The sequence below is a fragment of the Apus apus genome, chromosome 2 (genome assembly GCF_020740795.1).
Source record: "Apus apus isolate bApuApu2 chromosome 2, bApuApu2.pri.cur, whole genome shotgun sequence".
Lineage (NCBI taxonomy): Eukaryota > Metazoa > Chordata > Aves > Apodiformes > Apodidae > Apus > Apus apus.
In genome coordinates this window covers 32,738,190-32,762,995 of record NC_067283.1, presented here as the reverse complement: position 1 = coordinate 32,762,995, position 24,806 = coordinate 32,738,190, and the positions used below count along the sequence as shown (strand labels likewise).

Here is a 24,806-nt window from a genome sequence, read left to right as displayed (position 1 = left end):
TCTGCTAATGCAGCACAACATGTAATATCAATATACCCGCAAGACCTTTGCTTTTATAACAAAGAATTGGTTCCAATCCTTTTTACTTTATTTTTTTTTCCTCCTCCTTATTTGCCATGCACACATGAAGTGCTTGCTACAGCAAAACTTCTTCACTTTCCTACCTTAGACAATATATTTAATGAACTTTACCTGTATTGCATTGTTAAGGGCAAGGAGCTAGGAGGTAGCTCTAAATAGACAAGGGCTTTTACGAAAATGAAAGCCCCAAAGAGTTGCTTCATCATGGGAAATCACTGCCAAATGTCATGTGTGCTCTTGCTTTCCTGGCACACACAATGTAGAGAAAAGTTTTCATTTTTAGCATCTTGACATTCAGCTTTTTGACTTCTATTGCTTTACCACTTCTTAGTATATGAATATTTTCCATTAAAATGCATTGTTATGGATTTTCTTACATGGAAATAACAGTTGAGATAATACAGAGATATAGATAATTAAAAGCATAGATCATGCTGTACAGAAACATCTTAATCAGATCCAATAAAAAACTGCATTTTATTTTTAGCATAGTCTAATTTTTAATGAGCTAAAGCTTAAAATCTGATGAATTGACAATGATTTTGTGATTTGATATTCAGAGAGAATGCAGCCTGAATACCAAATGAATGAAAGTTATAGTGGACTATCATTGGTGCTTTTTCTATTTAAACCTCGAAAACTTGGTTAGTTTAGCATTTCCCGTAGTATTGCTAAACTTGAAAAACAATAAATGGACAAAACCCCAGTACTAATGGTTAGCCATGGTTTTGTTTCAGTTATCATGGGGATAGGTTGAAGTTTAAGGGGGTGGAAGGGAATTGTCTTCAAGATTTCTGATAGCCTGAAAGTTCTGGTGTTGGCACCACTTCCAATTATCATTATCCTAAAAATGTCCTTCTGTGCCAGTGAAGCCTCATATAGCTAAAAGGAAAGGTGGCTGAGGAATGGGGTTTAAGTCACCCCAGCAGGATGGGGATGTCTGAGAAGCTGCTAGTCAAACCCTTTTGTTTCTGCACAAACATATCCTCCTGCCCTGTGGATGTGTGTCTTCACAAGGCATCCTTTGGTGCATCATTGTTTGGGTAGGTCAGAGGAGGAGTGTGTAATGTTTACTTCAGTCTTGCATCAAGTAAATGCTCATGAGCCTAAGGTCTGGTCCCCCTGTTTGCTGGTTATTATCAGGCAGCCACTGCACCAGTACAGACTACGGGTAGATGAAGAAACATACTTAGCACAGGGTGAGTTTCCTCGGAAATAGATAGAGGTACAAATCAAAGATAACAGGGTTTTGTGGGTTTTTTTTGTCTTTACTAAGTGGATAGTTGCACTGTAAATTGCACATCCATTACTTAAGCTGGAAAAAAAAATCCTAATGGAGATCTTCAGATTAGATTGTGATCCTTTGCATTTTAAGGGAGCAGAGGAAAATGTAAGCATCTTCTGTTTAGAATCACTATAAATACCATTAATTTTATTAAAATTCTGATAGAAACATAATTTTTAGATACCTAGGATTTTAAAGATTTTGTCTTTATTTTTTTTCCCTCCCAGACAAATCATTGAGGTCTGTGTTTCTGACTGCAGCCTCCCAATCCTCCAATGCCTGTGTTAAAATTCAAGGTGTCTGTAAGGCTCAAGTCCTTCTGACCTAGTGCTGTAGTTATGATGATGCATAAAATAAATCATGGCAATTACTGAGGCAGTCTCAAGCACTTAGTAACTCAGGCGATTGCTTCTTGAAACATGACTGAACTGAAGAAAGGATCATTAGTTATTTCCCTGGAGTACTTGGGTATTGTAACCCTCTCCACAGGGTTCTATTAGGGAATTAAGACCTGGTCATTTGTTCACACATCTCATTTTGTCTTTTTTTACCCAAATGCCCTGTGACAGCTGATGAATACCAGAGAGTGTCTCTTACTCATCCACAGCATCTCCTTACCTGTCAAAGTCCAGGTCAAATAGCAAAATATCATCTGGGTGGGAAGGAAGAGCCCAGCAATGACAAAGTAAACAGGTTTAAGAAGTCATTACTGGAAGAACTTAAGAGATAGGGTCACTTTCTGAGAGAAAGGACATACAAATAATTTCCTGAGTAAGGAGGAAGCAGTTGGTTAGATGAGATCTCAAGCTTATACACAAAAAGAGTGTTAACCTGTATGAAGCTATGAAGGTCAGCAGAGAATTGAAGCCAGAAATGGGGAAGGGAGGTCAAGATTGGAGATACAAGAGAGTTTTGGTATTTCTTTGGTAACATCATAGCTGTTGGCAGGGTCTGTCTAGTTTGTTCTATGCTGTCTGATGGTGACTGGATGTGGTGAAAGGAAGAGAATGGATCATGAGAAAATAATCTCAGTGGGCATTTGCATCCCCAAGTGGATTCTTGCTGGCCAAAGAAACCACTGCGCATACAATGTGGAAGCTGGCAAGTGGCACTGTGTTGTGCCTGTCTATCTCTTCCCATAGATAAAGTACTGCTTTAGGTTGCTCAGGTGGTCAAGAAGGAGGAGGAGATATTTTGAGGGAGGAGAAAGAGGGTGATCCAAGGGAAATTACTCAAGAATCTGGTGTAGATGCTGCTCCTTGTGGTGAATTAAAAGATTGGGGAAGGATCCTGGTGAGACCATGAGTGGTTGGAGAAGAGCTAGATAAAGGCACCAGGGAAGTACAGTCAAAGCCCAGCAACTGATGGATATTTGACACTTTATGGATGGGACTGAGAGTGGAGTGATATATTTTGAGGGGGTTGTTCTGGAGAGTTGTTTCGTTAATAAAGCAGAGGAGGCCCTCTTGGGAAGAAGTTGTATGTTGACTGCTGATAATATTAGAGCCCACACAGACGTGCAGCAGCGTGGTTCAGGGCTGATTCAAGGGTAGATCAGATGTCCTTGTTTTGGGGGTGGCAACACCCATCAAAAAGGTAGGGCAGATGGCTGGAGGCCGTAACAGCTCCAGCTGCCCCAGTGAGATGTGCTGCTGCATGTCTGACAGCTCTTCACGCTGTCAGGAAGACTTTTTTTTCTGGTGCTGTTATTAATGGTCTTCTGATGCCAGGGTACAAAGTGAGTTTGAGAGGTATGTTCTCTTATTGGTAAGGTTTCACAGTCTTGGCTGGGGCAAATCCTAGTGAAACACTAAAAGTTTTTTTTTTTTTCAGCATTTGTTCCTATTCTGGTGATAGATCTGGTTAAATTACCCAATGCAAAAATAACCTTTTTGGATTACTTCTGTCAGCTTTTTGTAGAAGAGAGTGACATTGTGCACGTTCCTCCCCGAAGTAACCATTCTGTGCGGAGGAGGACACACAAGTGCACAGATGAATGTTTACTCAAGATGCCTTGCATCTCATTGCAGATGCCATGTGATTTACCAGTTGCCATGGTAACGATGCATTTTTCATTCTGTAACTTGAATAAATGTTGAGATTGCCCTTGGTATAAATAACTTACCTCCCTTGTAAAGTTGGAGATGATTGTATTATCTAAAGAAAGCTGAGAGGAAACTCACAACATTCGTACTGCAATAAATTTTTAGAACATGGAGCTAGTTAAGAAGTAGGTACCAGATTCACCCTGGAACAAAAATGAAAGTAACTTATATTATTATTTAAAATAATAGAATGGGAGAAATGTAAAAAGTTAGTTCAAAATGTGGTGACTGGCATTGTATATTTTTTGTAATTTTTATTGTTTGTGAGACTCAGGTTTTCTTCAATACATGAAAATCTAATTAAATTTATCATTTAATAGTATTACTTTTTACACAGGCATGCAAGGAAGCACTTTTCCTTGTTGTAATATTGCAATAAAATTTCTTGATTTCTTGTGCTCTATACCCTCCACTTTTGAATGAATTATTGCCGACAGCAGCTGATTAATTGTATACCTGCTCTTTCCCACCTCTCTTGTTATTTTCTTTTTTACTTTTGCTAAATGTGGACAACAAAACTTGTACCAAAACAAAACAAAAGAGGAGCCTTTAATTTGCTTCTGACCATGTAATGTCAGGAAAAAAACATCCTGTAGAGAAGCAGCCTGGTATTTCTCATTTCTGTAGTAGACTATTTGTTGACATCAGTGAACATTTTATCCTGCATAATAAATGCAGAGTCAAATCTCCTGCTATTAGACGGAAGAAGTGACTTTCATTTTTCCTTCTAATTCCTTTTTCCTTTCTTTTTGGCAGCCTTATTGCATTCTCTAGGCATTGCTGTCTACTTATTATATGTTATCAAGTCTGCAAGTGATTAGTGGCTTATCTATTTTTGAATGATTTAGATGCATGAATTAATTATCCAGAAAAGAACCATTAGAAAGCATTAGTAAAAAGGCTGGTCACTTCAGGCTATTTTGGAGAGAGTTAAAACCATCATCCAAACCCAAGAAAATTGCAGTTGCAGTGATTCATGCTTTTCTCAAAATAAATCACTGCGTTATACCCAAATTAGTTGAAAACAACCACTAGAACACAGGATATAAACTGTAATTTGTGATGTCTACTAATGGGCTAGAAGTTTAAAAAATTGGTTTTATTTTAAATATTAGCTTTGAAACATTTTTTTACTCCTTTACTCAGTGCTTTTTCCACACTTGCTGTTTGAAGACTGTGTTAAATGTCACTGCATTTGAGAGTTTGATTCTGGATTTTCTGAGAATGATCTTGAGCTTTTTACAGTATTATTTGTTTTAGAGTTTATCTTAAGGTCTTTGTGAGCTCCTGGCGTTTGCAGAAGTACTTTCTTGTGAAAAATCAGCTTCATCCTTCTGAGAGCATGATGCTTCAACAAAAAGGTTTATGCCTTACGGTGATAAATGTAATGAAAAGCACCTCAGTTTGATGGCAAATTTTAGTCTTCCTAGTTCAAAATTGTGGCTTCTAATGTGGATAGTGTATATATTTAATGTTATTTTCTTTTTATTAGAGTAATAGCATTGGCAGCGTTGAGAGGTGGTATGGACTTAAGGCAGGAGACAAAGGTTTCTCTGACAGTAAGTGGATAAGTCAGTTTTTTAAAATTATATTTGATTTCACAAGCATGAATTGGAGTAAAGGACAATAAACGGATCAGCAATCTTGTTTGTTTAACTTGAAAGTTATATGTGTCCAGTGCTGTTAATTAGAGCTATATAAATGCTGACAGTGTCTCATATTCCTGCAGGAGACCTTATTTATCTCTGTGTCTGCTGTAAGGGTTGCAAGGCCTTTGTACAATTAATCTGCTCATGTTAGTGAGCTGTCTTCTGCAGTTTTCATTCATGTGTGCAAGCTGTATGGAGGCTGCCATGGAAGTTAACTTCCAGCCCTGTTTGATGTTAATCAAGTTGTTATCTAGTTTCCCTCATATCCCAGTGATTTCTTGATTATTACCCTTCTGATGTTAAGATTATTCTCAAGTGTAACTTCTGTATGTCTAGTGAATCATCTTCCATTTTTCTTTTCCTAAGGCAAATGGCAGTAGTAGTATGTGTTATCAATCCTGGGTATCTGGATTAAATCTGGAGTTCTTCTTGAATCCTCAGCACTGCTCCCCGTTTCCTGGCCCCGACATAAGTCATGCAGTTTTTAATATCATTTCCCTCATGCTTTTTACTGCAGCTAATGCTTGATCACTGCTACTGACACTCTTTGGTAGATGGGGGACCAAACTGCTCCTTCATGTCTCCTCTTCTCACAAAGAAGATACTTGCAGCTGATGTTTGAATGTTTGTCCTATAGGAAACTTAACATGCTTGGGGGCAAAAATGTTTCCATGATGATTCTGGTGAAAATAATACAATTGCAAAGCTCTCTTTCCTTCCACTTACCTTGGGACATGGGCCTCCAGGTCAAATTAGCTCCTGGGGGGCAAGGGATGCAGAAGTTCTGCCAGCCTTGGGTGGACAGTATGTGCAAGGGGTGGGGAGGGAGCCTGACAGGCAGTTTTCTGTTCAAACTGACATACTCTGGCACTGTTTCACTTGTAGAAAATCCACATTATTTCAGTAGAAAAAAAAGTTGCATTGGAAAATTTCCAACCAGCTCCACATTCTGCCACATTAATTGCAAGGCCACTGGCAGGGACGGTTGGCACATGCCCCTTTTGTTTCACAGTCATGTCAATTTGTCCTGGTGTGGTGCAGATCTTTTTCTACAAACACACATGCTCTAGGCCTGCCATTCTTCCATATCCTGCTATTTTTGAAGTAAGTGCTGCCCTGCCAGCTGTGAAAGAATGATAACAATATTAATACTGTCCTCATGTCTTTTGTCTCACTCTCTCCCACTTTCTTTTTCCCCTCTGCTTTTGTACGGTTACAGAGAGAAGGTCTCCTAGGCTGTCCTTGCCAAGGTGGTAGCTCTGTCAGGCTGTCAGGCTTAGCTACTAATAGCTATGAAGAGCTAGTGCTCTAAGAAAGGAAAAAACAAAACTTGTAGCCTTCAGTTGCCTTACAAAGACATTTTTTCATTATCTGACAGAGTTGTGAAGTGTTAAGGTTATGATATCACTACTTCAGTGTTGTGATATCAGTATGTGGGGTTTTTTTTCATGTTATTTAGGGATGGTGTCCTTTTCCCAATGTTAGACATATTGTTTCCTGTCATTAAAGCCTGATGTATAAGAGTACTCTCACCCTAAAAGATGGCATTGGAAGGTAACTGGAGACCAGTCAGGGGTATGGACAATTTGGTCTCAATTTAGGGCATTTCTTGCTATTAACCTGCTGTGAAATGCTGTGTTAAGTTCATCTTCTCTGCTTTTGTCTTTCTCGAACTACACTAGTATTTAATGGTTTTTAAGTGGCCTGCACAATGAAATCCCAACCTCAGTGGGGTTTCACCACTTAGGAACATCACACAACTGAGCTTTTTTTTTTGCCCTAGGACCACACCACTGCCTTTCTGCTCACCTAAGGACTCACATTTAGCAGTGCCTATTCCCATGATCAGTTTCTTTCTTCCTAGTAGTAGGGAAAGCAGACATAATCCTACTCTCAGCAGTTTTGGGATTACAGGGAAAAATTGAATTCCTTGATGTATGACTGTGTAGGGATATTAATCTTTTCCCTGATGCCTGTTGTCTGTCATCTTTGTCTTACCAGCACTATCCTTTTGACCCCTCTACAAGAGTAACTTGTTATTAATATTGCCTCTGCCACAGATACTCAGTATGTAGATGACAGCACCAACAGTTTTTCTAAAAGGGCTTATTCTGTGCATTATCTGATGTAATACTCAAAATTGGTTTCAGCAACAATGGATTTAGATTTATTTTATTTTTTTTTCCATGATGCATCTTGTGCTCATTTTGCTGCTGTTTGTGAAGCTGATAAATTCAGAGCAGGCTTTGTTGAGCCAATTGTCTTTTCTGGTTTTTTTGCATCTCCAAGGCAAATAGGCCAGTCTGAAACCATCAGGAAGTTTTGGTATGTTCCTTTGGTGCCCTTTGCTGGGGTAGATGGTGGTCAAATAATTTAAAGTGTGTTATAGACTGGCCAGAAGTTGCTGAGAGCCAAAACAAAATCACTGTATAAGGCATTTTAATGTCATTAGTGGATTTCTGTTTCTCCCAGTATACTGTGAATTAGCATATGTTTATGAAAGCAGATTTAATAGCTGCAGAGGGAAACAAAAATATTAGACTACAAAGAAGAGATGAAGAAAAGTTCCTGAGACGAAAAAAATAATACAATATAATAAGTATATGTTATGAGCAGTATTTTATAATTAAATAAAACAACACAGCCTTAGTTAACAATTTTTTTATTCTTAAGAATTGCCATATGAAAAGCTGCTGTTGATGTTCCAGCAGTCCTGGAAGATAATTTTTCCCTTGAAATTTGGAAAAAGCGGTGATCATGCAACTGACTACAAAATAAGCAGTCCCACTGAAAACATTTTGTGCTGTGATATTTTAAATAGGGGTAGAATAGTAGCTATTTTTTGTTTTTGTCTTTCTAGAATAAAGAGAGTGTAACCACCACAGAAAAAATATCAGTCTCCTCCTTATATACGTGGGTTAAGCTGTGCTGGTGACTTTGAAAGGCTTTTCTCCTGCTGTAGTTCAATGTGAATCAAACCTCTTAATGCAGATTTTGGTCTCTCCCAAAACCCTTGTGAAATACAGGAACATATTCTGAGATGGATTATCCACAGAGATCAGAGATACTGTCATCCATCTCCACTTTAATTGCAGTATGTTCATTTCCATTTTCTTGTCAAATAAAGAGGAATAGCCTGTAAAGAACAGAGTCATTTTTGTACATCTGTTTGTACTTTGGTTTCCACAATAACAGAACCCAGAGAAAAACGAAGTGTAAGCAGGCATCTTTAGGCTTTGACAGATGCTGTCTCAAAGAGTGTCTCTTACAGGAGGAGCTGTTAAAACATATTTTTTTCTAGTTTATTTCATATTTGTAATATAAATATGTTTGTATTTTACAGCCAGGATTCACCTCTTTGTCTACTACTAGCATTTGCAAATGCCTCACATGGCTTCTAAAGGTTATTGCATCTTACCTGCTTATTCTGAAAGGTGTCTGCCTCAGCCCCTTTAATTTTTTAATGAAAACTGCAGCCAGCATAGTCCAGAAGCTGCTAACAGTAAGGTTAGGGGTAAATACTATTTTGTTATGTGAAAAAAATCATCTGGCTATAGTTGTCTGAAAAGCTCTTATGACCTTATGCTTCTGAAGTGGGATCTGAAATCTCTTTGGGGAAGAGTCTTTGCTTTTTTGCCATCTTCATGAATATCTGCCCAAATCTGGCCCAAGTTAGAGGCCAGAAAATGCAGTTTGTACATGCTCTGTAAGGAGTTTTTAGAGCTTTTCAGATTAATGTTTGAAGGCTCAGTAAGCTCTGAGCATGCTTCAGCCTGAGCTGCAAAGGGTTTTCTTTACAGTTACAGCTCACGGCTCTTATGGCCAGCATCTGCTTGTAGGATGTAAGGAACCTTGATGGAGCTCTGAGCTAAGCAGCTGTAACTCTGTAACTTCTGCTGTGTTCAAGCTAGTTCTCAGTGGTCAGGTTTGGGGACCTCAGCATCCCACTGTAGAGGCAGGTGTTACCAGCCTTTGCAGTTAGTACAGCAGGGTCCTAACAGACAAAGAGGTTTTGTCTCAGCTTGGAGCCAGTCTCAGAGCAAAGTCTCAACATATGCTGAACAAGGCAGAGCTGTAGGGATGACACAGGACATATATTAAGGAAAAAAAAAAAAAGTTTTACTTTGTAATTACTCTTGTAATTCTTCTTTTCCATGTGTAATGTTTGCCAGGGATTGATTATAACATCCAAGTAAAGAGCTACCTGCCCAGGAAAGTAATCAGTGTTCTGCAATAGAGATTGTGTTGTTTTGTGGCTTTTGTCCTGCTCTGTCACCTATTTGAGCACTGTCCCTGCACTTCAGCGGAAGCCCCTCTACACTTGTGCTTCTGAACTCCTTTTCAGCCTCTGCTCTTATATTTCAAACCTCTTACGTGGAAATATTCCTGTGTGCAAGGAGGCTCCATGGATTCCTTGGGGGGGAGAGGGGAGTAAGCGATCTGCTCTTCAGAACACCAACAGACCTGGGAATCATTTGTGTATGCCTTTTCCCATACCTCTCAAGGGCATGCCCTGGCACCGCCATCAAAAGACATAGAGGCAGAAGTGATCAGCATTATCTGATTGCGTTGAGTCAGTTTTACCAAATTATGCAATGAAAACAAAATGTTCCTGCCCTCCATAACTCATAGAGGAGGCAATTTCTCTGTTATTTAATGTGATTTTGAAACAGATAGCCTGTGTAAAGTTTGCTTTGTTGCGTGTTGCCCAAAGAAATTCTCTCTGCCTTTGCTCATTTTTTTGGCAGCAGGAAGATCTGTCTGCAGACAGGATTTTCAATGCTCCATTAAGTTTATAGGTGCCTTTAATCAGGTTATCTCTTAATTGCTGTATTAGTTCTTTACCTATTGAAACCAGCAATGTGAGAATCTCTTTGGATCTGGGGTTTACCAGGGTAGCTCTGAGTCTGGTCTTTTTTTAAAAAGGAGGTGGAGAGATGTTGAAGAGTTCTGTCATTGGGAAGCACATACTTTGTGGTGCGAGTTAGAGGTGTTTCAACCTTACAGGCACTTCCGTAATGGGTAACATAAAGAAATTTTTGCACAGGTGTCCTGTCCCATGGAGGGATGATGTGGAAATGAAATTTCTCTTCAGTGAAGCAGGCATCTGAATATACTGTGTCCATTGTGGAGCCTATTGTTTTTTTCTGTTAGCTGTTAGAAAGTAGAGCAACTTCTCAGTGTTACTTCTAGTAGTGGATGTTTCTCGTAGGAAGAGGGGAGGCAGCACATTTTGGGTCTTGTTTTCTGTTTTCATTAATTAAAAGGCATACACAGCTCAGAAATTTGAGGGACACAGAAATATCCCTGACTGATACTAAAGTTATCAGTTGCTTTGGCCAGAGATTGGATTCTTCCTTGCCAATTGCAAATAACCCAGAAACCTAATGTCTTCCATAAGGAAGCCAGCGTGCTGTGGCTGTTTTCAACACTAGCATAAGTACCTCTGCTTTCTTCTGCTCCAGTAGTAATTCAGAGGGTCATTATGCAAAGCATAACCTGCACAAGTTAAGGCCTGCTAAGCAAGGACTTCCAGCTGTTTCATTCCTATAAGCATATAAATATTTATACCACCCCAGGGGTCCTTTCATGCTGAAAATAAAGGTAGCACTTATCTGCTGTTAAAATATACTACCCGGGAGATAAATGGCTTATGTCAGTATTAGGAAGATGGATGAGAGGAGAGGAAAATTGAACGTAATATTGGTCAGAAGATCCACCAAGTCCAAAGGACCTTACTGTTTACTTGAAAATTCTGCTGGCTGAGGTTGATAGTGCTGAGTTTTGCTATCAAGAGATGATTAATTAAAAGCCATGATAAATGTGAAATATAATGGTTGATGCACACAGTGCTTCTTGGACACCAGCTTAATTTCCTAGTGATGCATAATGTGGACCAGGCATTGATTATAACATCCAAGCAGGACATAAACAGTGCTTTTGAAGGGACAACTGATACAGGGAGAGTCTGCACAAGTGAATTGTTCAAGGCCACATGCGCAGTGCAACAGTGAATCACCTCTGGAGCATCTCTGGTGCTCTAGCTCCTCCTGTCCCATCTTTGCTGTTCGGTTAAGCAAGGGTTTTAAAAAAAAAGCATTGGGAGGCTTTGTGGTTAATTGACAATATGTGGAGAATGTCTCTTGAGTCAGTCTGCTGACTTTCAGGGACTCAGCTAGGATGTGGCCTTGCTTGTCAGTACACGCTGCTGTCACTTGGGGGTCCCTTCCATCCTCATTTGCCACTGGATTTAGATGGAGAATGCTGAGAGCAGCCCAGTTTTCTTTCAGAGAGAATTTATTATTTCATGGACCATTCCAAATTCCGATAAATGAAGCGTGCCTTGATGTCATTTTAGATTATTATCTGTAGTGACATCAGAACTTGCAAAAATTGAAAAAATACATAGGATTTGTCTTTGTGTTTTGCTTTGTTTAGGTTAATTGTAGTTGCTTGTGGTATCGTCATTCTATGATTTTATGATTCTATCATTAAAGGGTCAGACTGAACACAAAATTAAGGCCTACATAATTGAGATTTTAATGAAGTAATAATCCTTCCCTTAAAGCGAAATTATTTTTGAAAGAAGAAATTCTGTATCCCTCCCTTTTTTTTTGGAAATAACTTAGGAAATAAAAATACAAATTTAACCGGATTGGTCTTGATTGTGCACAATTTTTGTCCTTCTTGACATGATTTTTCTCCTCCTTGAAATTGATACGACAAGCGAGAGACATTGGTGAAAGGACAAGAGGAAGAGCCTCATGAAAATCTCACCATTGGGGCAGTTTTTGCAGTTAATTTGCATACAATTACCCAAGGTTTTTTAAAAATGTTTCTGCTTTGTGAGGTGCTGAAGCAGGAGCTCTGTCTTCCAGAACAGACCATTGTTAATGTCCTTTGAGTATGAAAGAGCTTTCACCCTCCCAGTGCTCCCTTTTGACTTGCTGGCAGCTGCCCATATATGTAATGTATATGGGTATGCTTAAAATCCATTGCCATGTATGTGGAAATAGATGGTTTGTACAGATACAGCACAATACGTTGCATATAGGCTCCAAATGTGCTGCAGTATGGAATGTCAGTGAGCACAGGGAAATGAGGCTCAGGGCTCCCTTAGAGGATGCCAGAGAAAGGACAGAGAAATGGAGGGATTTATTTGTTTGAATAAACATCCCTGTTACTGAGTTGCTCTAATGCTGCACCTGTTTCTTGTTCTGTTGCTCTTTCTCTTTTGTTGCTTCTTTCATTGCTGCTTTTCAATATGTAGGCAACAACAACAACAAAAAAAAGCCAGGGCCAGCAAAATGGAAGATGACAATTATGCATCAGTATTCCTGTAACGCGGCTGCTCAGTAATGCCCCCGGGGGCGTTACACTGAATATCTGACATTAATTGGCTCAGTACCTGTACGTCTGACCTTGCAGAAATTTAATAGATCAATTCTACATGTCGTTTACTGATACAGAAAACTTCTTTGGGGCAGGGGCTGCATCTTTGGACATGCCTGCATCACACTTGACAACCAAAAGCAGACTCACTAGGTCTTGGAATAAGAAAAAAAACAACCAATAGAAAATGGGATCAGAAAGTGGTTTCCCTCCTTTGTTTTGCCAAGATCTATTCCTCAGCAGTTTTTAGCCCACTTGAAGTCTTTGTCACTGCTGAACACCGTACACTTGATACACAAGAACTGTTTTGTCTCACTCAAGTAGTACACGTATTGCCTTCATGTGTGTGTTTGATATAGTGACAGATGTAACTAAACCAGGTCAGAATTAGAGGAACAGCAACTACTGGATATACTTGCACTGAAACAGCTGCCTCTTTTGTGTCCCTCACCCTCTGGTGACAGAGTCTGCCAGGAGGGTCTTGTAGGGGGCTACATGCTGCTCCTTGGCAGTCCCCGTGTTTCCGTGCAGGGCCCTGCTCAGTCAGCCCCAAGCCTTCCTCTCCCACCCTGCTCTCTCAGCTGGCTTTAGCTGCTCTGCCTGTGCAGAAATGGATGATCGCTCAGTTCCCTTCCCTGTCAGGAAGCCCAGAGAAAGTCAGTGTCCAAATCGCAGCTCAGCTGAGATTCACGCACGGGACAGTCACTGGGCTGAACCTTCTGTGCGGATGTTTGCTTCCCAAGTTAAAAAGTTGTTAAAAAGGAGGGAGATTTGTACAGGGAGTATTTTAAGAGATGCTCAGAGGCAAACATTGCATGCCTGTCCCACTGGATTTATTGCCTTTGTTGAAGTACAGGAAAGAAGCTCTGCAGAAGGTGGTAATGCTGCTCCTGTGGAGCTGGCTGCTTTTGACTGCTGTTACCTACCCCCTGCTTTATTGGCCTGGCTGGGAATTAAGCCATCACCTCGGGGACACGAAACCTGCATGAACCCCCCCCCTCCACCCTCGGCTCCTGCGAATTTAAATCCAACAGAGGATGCCGAATGCCGCTCCCAAAGTGCAGTCCGTTCCTCCTCTGTCCTCCCTCCTCGCTTTTCACCTCCGGCAGGGAGACCTGCCCGGGCCGAGCGGGCGGCGGGGCAGCATCCTCGGCGGGCGGCGGGCACTGACCGACCTCTCTCTTGTCTCTCCCCCGCGCTCGGAAGGCGGCGGATGGAGGCGGCGAGCGGTGGCGGGAGGAGGCCGGCGCGGCGCTGGTGCTGCGGAAGGTGTGGTCACGCAGCCCGGCCCCCGAGCGGCGCGGGAGGTAAGGCTTCCGCGGCTCGGGCGGCAGCGCGGGGCTGCGCCGGCCGGGCCGGGCTCGGCGGCGGGCGGGGCGGCGGCCCGCGGCGGGGTGATGGCCCCCGGGGGGCTCGCCTAGCGGGGTGGCGCGGAGCGGAGGGAGCCATGGGGAGCGGCAGGGTGCGGGTGCCCGAGGCTCTGGCGGGACGCGGCGGGGAGCGGCCGCTGCCCACCTTCGACGTGCCTTACTTCAAGTACATCGACGAGGAGGATGAGGAGGACGAGTGGAGCAGCCGCTCGCAGTCCTCCACCGAGGATGACTCCGGGGACTCTTTGCTTTCCGACAGATACGTGGTGGTGTCGGGGACGCCGGAGAAGATTTTGGAGCATCTCCTCAGTGACCTGCACCTGGAAGCCGCCCAGGACAAAGAGACGGGTAAGGGGCGAGCCCCGCGGGAAGGCGGCGGGCGGGGAAGCACCTGTCCCCGGCCCTGGGTGGGAATGGGGGAGAGATCCCGGTGCCGGTGTTGCCGTTCCCGGTGCCGGCAGAGCGGGGCGGCGCGGGGGTCGCTCCCGAGCACCCCCGACCGCAAGCCGGCTGCCAGCGTGATGTTCACCGCGGGGCAAGGTGGGGAGCGAGCCGTGAGCGTGCGGCAGCCGGGAGGTGGCAACGCGGGGCGTCCCGGCCGCGGGGCAGGAATGCCGGCAATTAGCGGAGCCGCTCCGGAGCCGCACGCGCTTGGCGGCAACTTGAGCCTTTTTTATATTCGGCTTTGGCGGCTGCTGGGATAGCGCAGGCAGCAGCGTGTTTTGTACAGCGCCCTGTGTCTCTTCAGGCAGAGGCTGCCATTTCTCATAGCCTGCAGCTATTATTACATTGATCAGAATACTTGCTGTGCGCCTCAGCCTCCTGGCTGACTACTTGTTTGCCACCACCTCAGTACTTCGGTAGATCTTCTGTTTCATGAGCACGGCTTATAAATTTTCTCATAACCCAGGACACAGCGTATAGCCTGATGCTGTACTCGTGTATCTTCAACCCTAGATTGCAGTTTGTTGCAGCCTAGGGCAGTTATTACATTGATCGGGCTACTTGGCGTGCAGTTTAATTTTCAGCTGGATCTCTTGGCTATATGCGCAGCTTGCTGTCACCAAGAGCTCCAGGGGCAGTTTAGCAGAAGTGCCTGCAACCTGCGAGTCATAGATAGTTTTAGCGAAAGCTGCCAGGCTGGGGAGACGTTTTGGAGGTCCCAAATACTGAAGAGCTGAGGAAGGCAGCTGGCTGTGAACGGAGCTGTGCATTTGATCGTTCCCAATAGGGTTAAAACGCATACTCCTGCTGCCTGTATGTATCTTTCTCTACAAATGAGATTACTGAGAATAAACACACTTTAATCCTTTTAAGTGACTGAAAAATATAAATAACATCTGTGATTCCCAGAGGAATGTCAGGATTGGGTTTTTGGAACAAATCATCAGTTTAAAGTGAGATAATAGGCATATTCCTAATGCTGAGTGAGTGCCCCAAACAAACATATAGAGTGTCTGCTGGTGACGATATTATGGTATTCCTCGTGCTGCTTTTGTCTGCCTAGACATTAATATTTAGTGCAGAGAGAAGCTGTGATTCTTTTCCTTCCACAGATGCCCTCAGACTAGTTCTGGGTGTAATTTACTTGAGCCAGCTCTTAGGCAGTGCAGTGAGGGTCCTTCCTTGGCCCTTTAAAGTTAAATGTTGGATCCAGAATAAGTTTTCCCACTAATGTTTATCATATGCAGATTGAGGGACATTAGCTGCCTGTCTGTGTAGTCCGCTTCATTTTTTTTTTTTTATAAGCTCACAATCTTGCTGGAAAATAATGGGATTTTCACTAGTGATATGCATTATATTTCAGTGCTTGTAAATATGAAGCACTCCTTACATAAAGCATCACTGTATACTACCTTTTCTTTCTTTCCTTTTAGCTCTTCCCCTCATCACCAGGAGGCTGTTCATAAGCCTGTTCTTATTGTCATAGAGAGGAGCTGGTAGACTGCCCTCAAAACAAATGCTAAACCACTGCTTGCCTGGTTGCTAGCAGATGGTAATGTATTTAAAGACTGATTGGCTTCTCTTCACCTCTTCTGCCATATCCTGACTCCTTTTAGAAAGAAACAATTAGCTCAGCCCTGTAGCCATGGCTTACTGGATCCCAGGGACAGAACAAAGTAGCTGTGGCTGCAGGTTTTTGCCATCACAAAGAAGTGTGCTAAGTCTTGCCCAGCGGCCCTCCACTTCCTCAAGGGTACTTCATCATGAACTGTTTTCTTCTGATTTTATTAATCTGGTAGTATAGAATTTTGTTAAAATAAAAGACTCTGGGAGTTACGTTTCCCAATGTTTTATGTGGCAGATGCCTCTGTAATGGTTTTTATCAGTCTGTTTTGCAGACTCAGTGGCATTTGGCATGAGGAAATATGGGATATCAACTGTACATATGTGCCTCTTTGTGTGTGCACCTGAAAGCATCCTTCTAGAATTTTCGTGCTTGGATTTGCAGTTCTTTGTATTTTTTGTAGTTCCAGTCTGGCCCATCTCAAAGGACAGTTGAGTTGCAGAGTCCAGCAGGTTTGTGTTTTAGCAGGCATAGCTTTGTGGGACATGAAAGGGTGACATTGTTGTACCCAGCTGCTGCTCCTGCTGTCAGTTTGCCAGTTCCAGGATGACTTCTTTGGCCTCCTGCTTTCCCTGCAGCCCCCAACGTGGTTTGCTTATTTGTGTCTGTAAAGAACATGAGAAAACACCGTTCTTACATACTCTGGAGGGCAGGGGGCTGTTGTTCTGTTTGACCCTTTGCACTGTGTCCCAAGGAGGGATGCTCTACATGTTTTCATTCCCGCCCTTTGTATAACAAATCTTAACTGCAACGTTCTGTGGTCACTGAAAAAAAATCCACTGTCTCCTGGGACTAGTGTGGTCATGGAGCATCTCTTTTTGTAAACACTGACATGGCTGAATGATACACCATGTATTGCTCCCAGCCATCCTCCATTTTCCAGGCCAAGTCAGCAGGTACCACTTGCAGCTGGGAGAGTAAAGGGAAGCTTTGGGCTGGTCTGGAATAAATTTAACTGGGGTCCAGCCCAGACCTCAAGACTCCCTTCAGCTGCTGCTAAACCTGTAGCAAGGTACCACAAGCACTTTGCTGTGGCATCCTCTGCTATAATGAACAGGTGGGGACCCAAGCTGAAGAGTTGTCCCATTGTCTGTAACACAGCTGAACACTGTTATAGCAACTGAGGACACTAAAGAGGACACTGCAGTGTGCACAGCTAGACTGGTCTACTATTCAGATGATTTGTGTAGGCATGGAAGTCTTTCAAGCCCAAGGTTTGTAAAACTCTTTAAGCTTAACATACTTAATAACTATTTACTGACTGAGGAGGTTTACTTTAATTTCTGTGTCAGGGAGTATATGCAAGTTGTTGTGGCAGTGTTCTAAATTTGGGCTTGCCAGTAATAAAGGCTTGCCAGCCTTTGGTCTCAAAGGGAGAATGTTTTAATCTTGATGAGTTACTATGACCCATAATGTACCAACCCTCCAAGAAGGCTGTTCTTGTTTCCTACCATGAGATGGATAGAAATTGAAAATTTCTGAGTAATCTTTTCTGAGTAATCTCTAAGGCTGTTGGAATCACTGGCAGATGTCTGCTGAGTGTGTACTTTAGAGGGCAGTTTGAAGTTTTAGGAATTCAACAGAGTGAGACACTTCAAATATATCAATATTCAGGCAGAAAATGCAAGGCATACCTCCTGGGTTAATCCTCATTAAGAATGGGGATTTGAACAATTAATCTCCAAGAGGCCAAATCTTGTCATCTCAGGATCTCTAATCCCTTCCCATTGACTACAATATTTCTTTCAAAATTGCCCTTTTCTGGAAAAGCTTTTATTTCTTGGGGATTAGCAGCATTTCCTTCTCTGGATATTATCCTGATCTAGACTTACTGGTCTCTATTCAGACATACTCGCCTTGCAGTGTTTTCATTCAATGTTTGGCAGCCTCTGGAATGACACAGTGATCAACACATCTGCTTCTTCTTCTCCAGGCCTGTCTTGATCCCTCAGACCATTTACTTCAAGCTTTTGAGACTGCTTAAGCAGAACATTGCCGCAACAGAATGTAACCACCCTCGTCGCATCTGATGACACTACTTGTATTTTATCTCCCTACTGTGGGATTAATTTTAGGGAATGACTAGGGAGAAGAAAGGATTGATTTGTGAAGGTCTTTGAGGGCAAGAAGCAGTGGGAAGTGAAGATCTGGAGGAAGAATGTAAATGAGGAATATAGTACGACTGAAGCAATGTGATTGCATTGTCTTAACTGATGTATCGTTTTAGTGGACTGGCTGCAAGGGATTGTGGCACGGGGGGCGGCCTGTTAGGTGGTCTGTCATGAAAGTTAGGATGAGAAATGGTGAAAGGCCTCAAAAAGGTTAACAGGACAGAAAAAGAGGATGAATCCTCGTGACGTAGCTAAAATGGATGTGGAAAGGTGTAAGTATGGTTTGGGTTTCTTAGGAATAGGTGAAGACAGAAGTAACGACCGTTGTATCTGGGGCTGTGCGTGAACTCTGGATTTTTGGGAACTCTCCTCTATCACACCGAAACAGTTCTAGCTTTAGGATCACAGCTTAGCATCTAGGAGAGGCCTTCAGACCATGCCTGTTTGTCCTAGGAGTGCTGTGTAGTGAGGGCTACTTCTGTTTAATCCATCCTGTTACTGCACTTGCATCAATGATGCTGCTTTGCTGTCTGGTAGTGGCACCCTCTGCGGATCTGTAGGTGACCTTTAGGGGAATGGTACTGCCTTGCATGAGCTGATTGTAGTCAGCTGCTAAATGATGTTGCAAAAAAAGGGTACAGCTCTGCCTTTTCTAGGTGTTGTATTTTGTTCATTAATCCAAGAAAAAAAATCACACTGCTTTTTGATATTTGTTTGTTTGTTTCTTAGCTATAAAGAATGTTGTTAGGACTTTTGCTCCCGGTGCTTACTGATGAGTGAAAGGTGTTAAAATATGTACCTCTGTGACTGCCACACAACAGCAGTAAGCGTATTTGATGCATGTGGACTGATGCCAAAGAGGATAAATATTTGTCCAACACTTTGTGATCCTATCTTCCAGCTTTCAGGATGGAGAGAATAAACGCCTGCTAGCTCTTCCTCTTGCCAGTCCTTTATATGGAAATGCTTCCTGTCATATTTTTGAGGGACTTTTTGTAATCTTTTCCCAAAAGTCTTAGGAAAACTTGGTGAGCTGACTGGGCTAAATACATATTACTGCCATGCCCATAGGAGAGGAATAAGCATTTAGCAGAATGCATGGAGCAACATCAGTGTAAGAATAGCAGAAAAGCTAAAATAATAATTTATCTCAGGGTTCAGTGTGACAGTACCTGGGGAGGTTCTTGCACAGAATCATTGCTTCATGCAGCTTGAGCCTAAGCTGTCTCAAATTGGAGTGTCAGTAGAAGGAGTTTTAGAATAAATCAATAAAATGGATGGTAACAAATCACTAGGATCAGATGTTACTCCCCAAAGACTTCTAAAGGAACTCGGATATGAAATTGCTGAACTCCTAACAATGGCGTGTAATCTATCATATAAATCAGCTTCACTGGCAGAGGAAGGTGAAAAATGTGATGCCAATTAAAAGAAATAGATCTATTTAGGGAACATCTAAGCAATAAGGTTGTCATTTTACCAATATGTTATTCCCACATAAACTGGCACTGGTGAAAAGCAGCAGCTCAGCTTTCCCTGAGCACTCATTCCTGACACTGCAGTGGTCCCTCTGTACCTCTAGCCTGGCCAATTATTCTGTAGCAGACCCACACAGGGAGCTAGTCCTATCTGACTAATCTAGGCAATAATAAATTATTAGTTTTAAAGCAGATTAGACTCCTGATCCTCTTAATCTGTCAGTAGCAGAAAGTTTTACCCTAACTCTGAGAGTGGGAGATGCACGGGTGAGACCAGCAGGAGAGGAGGACAAATGCCTTGAGCAGCTAGACCTACTTGCTGGAGCTTGATTAGATACAAAACTACAGCATAAAATTATGACATTTTGCTGGGAAAGTGGGTTGTAGTACAGTAAGTAAAAGGAAAAAAAAGCATGCAGAAATATCATACTGAGAGAAGGCAAATTATTCTTGTTTTGTTTTGTTTTGTTTTGTTGCAGAGATAAGTCAGATCCTGTGTATCCTGTAGAGCTCTGGAGGAGTATGAGGATATATATGGTCTGGTTTGCCTATATCTTGTATTTCCAGAATGCTTTTGAGAAAGTCCTTTGCCAAAAATCCTTTAAAAAATGTAAAGATCCTTTTGATAAGCAAGAAGATGCTTTTCAGGACTGGTAATGACTTAAAAAAACAGAGCAAATGAAAGTAAGAGTAAATTGTCAGTGATTAAAATGGAGAGAAGTCATCAGTAAAGACTGGGTGGTGCGGAGTGGGGGATAAAACGTTGAGGCAACAGCATGTGCTGATAATGTGAAATGGATGAGTGTCTCTTGATGAATTAAACCATGGTTTCAACTTTGGTGGACATGCAAGATCATGTTCTTGTGCACCCTGTTATCCCCACCTCTGACTGCCTGTTTGAGCTCATGTTGTCCTGTCGTCATACTGACAAACTTAGCTGTTTCTGCAAGGTGAGTTAGATCAGGAAGCTGAGCCAACTCAAAAATAGCCTCATGAAAGTAGTAGAACAGGGCAGTGCAAGACTAGGAAAATAAATTGGGAGTGGGTCCCCTCGGACCAGGCCTGTGGCTGAAGAAAGATGAAAGGAATAAAAGTCTGCGTGACAAAATTGCAGATGAGATCCAAGTTTGAAAAATGTGAAGTAATGCATTTTCTACCGTGGAGAAAAGGAAATCCTTATTATACATATTCAGCAGAGGTGCTGAATTGGGTAATATCATGCAGAAATTAGGTCTTCGGAGATTGTGGGATAGTTCTTGGAAATTTTTGATCAGCTTAGATCAAAAAGGCAAAGAGTATTTGGGACAATTGGGAAAGAGGACGAGCAAGAACCATAGGTATACCATTGTATAACTGTGTAATATGGTATGTATAATACGGTTCTTTCTTCTCCCTCAGATCAAAAAGGTTGTAAACCGACAAAAAAAAGCTTGAGGAGGTCAGTGATGGTCATCAGAAGTCTAGATTAAATACATCTAAGAAGAAATAGTCTAGGTGTGGTCATGATAGAAAAGCAATTTCTGTAAAGGAGGCGTATGGTGATCTAGGAGACTGAATTGTGTGGGAAAGGTGACTATGGAAATAATGTTGTTTCTCATGTTGTGAGAGTGTTTTGTAACGGTGAAATTATTTGGCTTATAGCTAATAAAGAGAAGGTCTTTTCTGATATGCACAGCTGAACTGTGAAACTCATTGTTGTGAGGATTTTGTAGAAGCCAAAGATTGGAAGGGTTTAAAAACAAATTAGGCAAAATCCTGGCAAAAACATTGTAGTGATGTTGATAAAACTTCCCGTTTGGAAAGTCTATACTGCCAGTTGCTAGAAGCTAGGAGGGTGTATCAGAGAAAGATAACTCCTTTTCTTAGTTTTTTTCTTCCCCAGGGCATCCTTGGTTGGCCTGTGTCAAAGATCTGGTTCTGTTTATGGAGATCTTTGATCTGACCAAGTGTATCGCATGCAGCACATTGCAATTTGGAAGCAATTAATCAGAATCTAGGGTTATAAATAAGATACTGATTCCTTCCAGTAGGGCAACTAAGTGAGTTCAGTTGGCAGCAGAGAGCAAACAGATTTCCGCTGAATGGCTTTGCAAATGGCATGTTGGGGCCTGGAGCTGGGACAAGAGAACCAGGAGCACTGGGGTTAGCATGAGGTTGGGACCAAAGCTGCTGGCTGTGACACTGGCTTCTGCTCAGATGGGAAGATCTGACATCCTCTAGTTGTCCTCCTGTCCATTGCCTTGTAGCCCCTTCTCCTTTGCTGTACTTGGCTTGACCTTGTGCCAAGTAGATCTAAGTAACTTAGTAGGAATTTTTTTATTATTATTATTATTTTATTTTTTAGGATTCTTTTCTGACACATTAGTGAACTGAATCAGCTCTCAGAAGGAGCTCCACGTCTGGGTTCACTACAGACAATGTGTCACACACTGTGGTGCCCAATAGGAAATGCCAGTGAGGCAAATATGTCTAAGTTACTGTCTCCTGGCAGGAGCTCAGACCGTTACTTCTAGGAAGGGAGGAGCCAGAGCCTGAAAAAGGATTTTTTTGCACTTGGGCACTAAAGCTTGTCTAGGGCAAACTTTCAGAAAGGCAGACTCTGAGAATGCTGCTCCTGGATTGTGCCACTGTTATATCCAGTGACTGGGAAACTAGAGGCGGTCTAAGGAATGATGAACATCCTTAGTGATCAGGGTTCTGTCTTTATTGTCAGCACTCTCTCTGTAGATACTGCTGGTATTTTTTCACCTAATCACCACAAATACTGTTCATGGTGTACGCACACCTAGGAAAGTAGACTTTTTCAAGGAGAGAAAATATCTGAGGTAGCCATCAGGCAAACACATGGTTTCACTGTGCCCAGGAGCACTTAGGCGCCTTTTGGCCCCTCAGGCACCTAAATAGATTATTTTGTCCCTTGTGCAAGAACAGCTTTGGTGGGTGATGGTAGGACCCCTCGTGTTTAGTGTTCTGTGTATTATTCAAATTTGCTGAAGAAAAAGCTGCGCACTATATATGATCATAGTTTTGTTAGTTCTTCAGTGTTTTCTCTGTAATTCTGTCATTCATTATAGCTAAATGTCCCCTTTTTCTATGTGAGAAAGTCATAAGGAGCCATCATGAAAGCCTAGTGTGAAACCATTTATAATGAAGTTGTGCATTTTAGACAATATGAGACATTTTGATGATCTTAATGGTTTGAGCAGAAAAGAATTGGGAAGTGCAGGTCTAGCAGGAGAACTTTTTCAGGGGTGAAGATCCAAGAATTTTCTTTTGACAGTGAAAAAGGCTTTTTTTTTTTTTTTAATTTCAAAGAGTAAAAGGCAGAATGTGATAATTTGTTTTACTGCAGGATAGACTTGGGTGATATAAACATTTTGATGAGGTAGCTAGGAGACAAGTTGTTTTGACACTGGGAATTTGATAAGGTTTCTGAAAAGCCAATGTGACCCTAAAGAGTTTTCATAATTTACTTGTAAAATTACTTTCACCCTAATAACACTGGAAATCTACTTGATATGAATTATCAAACTAATAGAGTATTTTGCATATATACAAAAGGATATGTGGTCATATAAATCGCTATCTTAACAGATGCATTAAGTGGCTGAGATTATAAAGAGACATGTTTGTATATTTGAGAAATATATCTGTAGAACTTTTTTTCAGAATGGTGCTTTTGATAATTGCCAATTATCTGGTTGTGTTAAGCCAAGATGTGACTATGGAAGGGATAAAAAAATACTTGCAAGGTTTTATTTTATAAAAATGTGTGTATTTTAGTGATTAAAAGAGAAGTAGAGGTTGCCTCTTAGTTTCTACCTTAGTCTGAGTCCTTTTCTAACCATTTGAGTATGGCTGATTAGTACCAAATCTAGCAGAAATAATTAGTGTTCTCAGGTCTGAAGGCTGGAACTGAGGGCCATAAAGGCAAAAAGGAAAACGGAAGTACTAAACAGTGGTTGTGCCAAGGAGATCTCTCTCCACAGGGGAGATGAAATCTTAGAAGTATGCCAACAACTTGGGTCAATTCCCTGTCTGGCTTAAATGCTACACTGAAGGTTGAGTCAGTACACAGCTGAGGATCTGGAGATGAGGCAGGCCAGACCCTTTCTGTTGCAACTAATCTCATACAGGTTTTGGTGAGCTGTGAGAATGTCAAAGGCAAAGGAAGTGAACATTCACTGGGGCCTAGCAAAAAGTCAGCCAAGTTCTGAAATGAGTCTAAACTGTAGTAGCTCTGTAAGACTGCTGTCATAGAATGGTTAAGTTTGGATGGAATTCTCCATTGCCCTGCACTAGTGGGATCCAAACACTAAGTGTGAACTGTAGGAAGATGAATCTTACTGTGAAGGTGACCCAAGTTTCTAGCTCCTCAGCCTCCAGATACTGTCCTGTGTTCATGTTTTCCCAGAATGTGGCCCATCGAAGCTGACTAATTATAAAACATACACAGTTATTTCAAAGCTGCTGTTTCTAGTAGAGGAAAAGCGAGACATACTTTGTAGTAGAGTAGCATAAGAGAAACAGCAACAGATGATGTGTGGGTTGACAGGTCAGTTTACTAAGAGTAGGAAATGGAAATGCAAAACTGACATACTAGTGCTAGCAGTGTTGCTGCTTCTTATGAAGTGTCCACATCTTGTTCCTTCAACGAGACCATGCAGTTCTCCAGGAACCCCAACCCTGAGGCCCTTCGCCACACATCTCCCATCTTTCCTAGGTTTTTACTCAACCTCACCACTTAGTGCTGTTCCCCTCTCCTTCTTTCTTAAGGCTTTTACTATCAACTCCTGACCTACAGACTATTGAAACACTGGACACTGTCTTCAGTACTCTCTTTTTGTGTTCCTCTTCCACAACATGGAGATTCACCATCTGCCAACATAAGGAGAGGTGTTTGTCTGTTAATGACTCCTGTGTTGCTATTAACACTTAGTGAGATGGCTGATAACTGAAAAGCCTGTTCTCAGAATGCAGCAGAGCACTCCTACAGAGATGACTCTGTAATGTTAGAAAACTTGGAGATGGTGCTCTGAAAGGTTTTGTTGGTTGTTTGTTTTTTTTTGAAAGACACTTTCATGGGGGGGGTGTGTGTGAAATTTTTATGTAAGAATGCTGACATCAAACTGTATCTTCACATGCTTGCCACATCTTTGAGTCCAAGAATACGTTTCATACTCTATGTTAAAGGTTCGAATTCCAGTGTTTCCAGTGCTCAAAGTTGCTATAATACAATGATTTTTTTGTGAGATGAACATTTTTAA

General features: G+C 41.9%; 1 protein-coding gene across 2 annotated transcripts in view; it reads left to right on the top strand.

Annotated features, from left to right (window-relative positions):
* The window catches only part of RAPGEF5 (Rap guanine nucleotide exchange factor 5), a 159,677-nt gene that overhangs the window by 78,298 nt on the left and 56,573 nt on the right, over positions 1 to 24,806 (top strand). For both annotated transcript variants that reach the window (XM_051610421.1, XM_051610420.1), the window contains exons 10-11: positions 13,719 to 13,819; positions 14,142 to 14,230. In XM_051610421.1, coding sequence (XP_051466381.1) covers positions 13,719 to 13,819; positions 14,142 to 14,230 — 190 coding nt within the window. The remainder of the gene's footprint in view (positions 1 to 13,718; positions 13,820 to 14,141; positions 14,231 to 24,806) is intronic.